This window comes from Hordeum vulgare, chromosome 5H (assembly GCF_904849725.1).
Source record: "Hordeum vulgare subsp. vulgare chromosome 5H, MorexV3_pseudomolecules_assembly, whole genome shotgun sequence".
NCBI classification, from domain to species: Eukaryota; Viridiplantae; Streptophyta; class Magnoliopsida; order Poales; family Poaceae; genus Hordeum; species Hordeum vulgare.
The window spans coordinates 8,592,815-8,594,769 of record NC_058522.1 but is presented as its reverse complement, the minus strand read 5'-3'; the positions used below and the strand labels follow the sequence as shown (position 1 = coordinate 8,594,769).

The 1,955-nt window shown below is 58.8% G+C and overlaps 1 protein-coding gene across 1 annotated transcript; it reads left to right on the top strand.

Moving 5' to 3' along the window:
- Positions 1 to 523: 523 nt before the first annotated feature.
- On the top strand, positions 524 to 1,680 carry LOC123397798 (late embryogenesis abundant protein 3-like). Its single transcript, XM_045092329.1, has 2 exons — positions 524 to 893; positions 1,014 to 1,680. Exons 1-2 carry the CDS (start codon positions 690 to 692, stop codon positions 1,479 to 1,481), a joined length of 672 nt encoding a protein of 223 aa, XP_044948264.1. The 5' UTR covers positions 524 to 689; the 3' UTR covers positions 1,482 to 1,680.
- The last annotated feature ends 275 nt before the right edge of the window (positions 1,681 to 1,955 follow it).

Here is a 1,955-nt window from a genome sequence, read left to right as displayed (position 1 = left end):
ATTTCCGTCCTACAACCTTTTAATCACCTCATCTCTAATGAGCTAACTCGGGCTGGTTTTTGAAGGAAACATAGCTCATCGGTTAAGGGGATGAAACCATCCTCTCCTTGCCGTCTATGGTCTCCATTGCTTCCTCACCTCGAGACAGCTTTCGACGGAGCTATCCAAACGGACCGGCCCAACATGACATGATCCGGCCCATCGTAATCGTGGCAGAGACGACACGGTCCATGAAGAAATGATTGCTAAACGGGTCATGTCGTGCCGGTCCATTTGTTGCATCCTCCAGCACAAGCATGACCCGGGTGTTATACGGGTCGATTTTTGATTAAATTTTTATAGAGCAATGCTACACCTACAGAGCACATTCTATAGGATGTGCTTGAAATGAGGCTGCTGGCCCACAGTAGGTCTCACCGGCGCCGCGTACGTGCCCTGCTGAGGGGAGGTGCCGTTCCAGGTGTCGTTCTGCAGTCTTTCTACTTTGCAGGTGTCGTTGCATAGGAGCGCCAAATCGCGCCGCTCTACCACCTTCCCGTCTCGTCTCGTCTCGTCTCGTCGTCACCATTTATTCCCTGCGACACCAAGGGGTCAGTGACTAGCTCAACCTGACAGCCAAAGCAGCGGCCTTCCTCGGTTACCTTAACTCTCGCACGGATTGCCGGATATCGATCGATCCGACGCCGGCCATGAGCGACCAGCCCCAGCCCGTCCGCACCGGCGACGTCTACCCGCCCTCCGCGTCCGCTCACGACGCGCGCCGCCAGCGCGACGAGGTGCTCGGCGCCCATGGTGGTGATCAGCAGCAGAATCGAGATGGCGATCTCCGGGTCACCGAGGCCGACGAACCAGACGCCGGGCGACGCGTCGTCACCGCCACAGCCGGCGGCCAGGTACGTAACAACCGCGTACCTATACACTCCTCGTATGCATCTCCTTGATGATCTTGCTCGGCGACGTGATATCCTCACGCGCGTAACACGCACGCATGCTGCATGCATGCATGCATGCAGGTGATGGCGCAGTTCACGGTGCCGGTGCCGGGCGCCGGGGTGGAGGAGGCGACGGACGCGGTGACCATCGGCGAAGCTCTGCAGGCCGCGGCGCAGACGTCGGCGGGCGACAGGCCGGTGGACCTCGCGGACGCGGCGGCGGTGCAGGCCGCCGAGACGCGCGCCACGGGGCTCGGCCGCGTCATCCCCGGCGGCGTGGCGGCCGCGGCGCAGCAGGCCGCGGAGACCAACATGAGGCCCGGCCTTGCGGAGGAGGACAAGGTCCGGCTGATGGACGTGCTGGGCAACGCCGCGGCCGTGCTGCCGGCCAACAAGGTGGCCACGAGGGAGGACGCCGTTGCGGTGGCCACAGCTGCGGAGCGCAACGCCGCTGCGGGAGGAGGGGGAGGGGGCAAGGGCGTCGCCAACGCGGTGGCCGCGGCCGCCGAGATGAACGAGAAGAGGATGACGCGCCGGCGGCAGGCTTAGGCTTGGTACGTAGCAGGCTAGCGGAAGAAGGTGCATGGTACTGTAATACTGTATACGTACCATGTTGACTCTCAAACTAGCTACTCACACGAGGATGAGGATGAGGATGAGTGTGCACGCACGTCTCAATAAACATGTGTATTTCCAAGCAATCAACATATCTGAATTTAAATGAAATGCACGCAATGCACTTGAACACGAGTCGAAATGATTATAGTTGGTAGTTGCCCTCAAATTCTGAAAACTTGCCACTTCGGAAATAACATGGTATAGTTCCCAGTTCTCACACCGAAGAATTAAGGCGGTTGCTACAAATCTGTCGGATGAAAAATCATTCGCCTGGTCAGCCGTCCGATAAGTGTGTTTGAGGTTGTAGGATCACAAGCAACAGCTAGAGCAAAGGGCTTCAAGGCAACCTCGTTGCAGCCCAGCGTGAAGCTCCAACGCTGCACCATCGGATTCTGGTGAGCTCCA

Bases quoted from the DNA above. Each gene is read 5' to 3' on its own strand.
- LOC123397798 (XM_045092329.1), top strand. From the start codon at position 690: ATGAGCGACCAGCCCCAGCCCGTCCGCACCGGCGACGTCTACCCGCCC. The intron at 894-1,013 runs GTACGTAACAAC...GCATGCATGCAG, and splicing joins CCGCCACAGCCGGCGGCCAG to GTGATGGCGCAGTTCACGGT.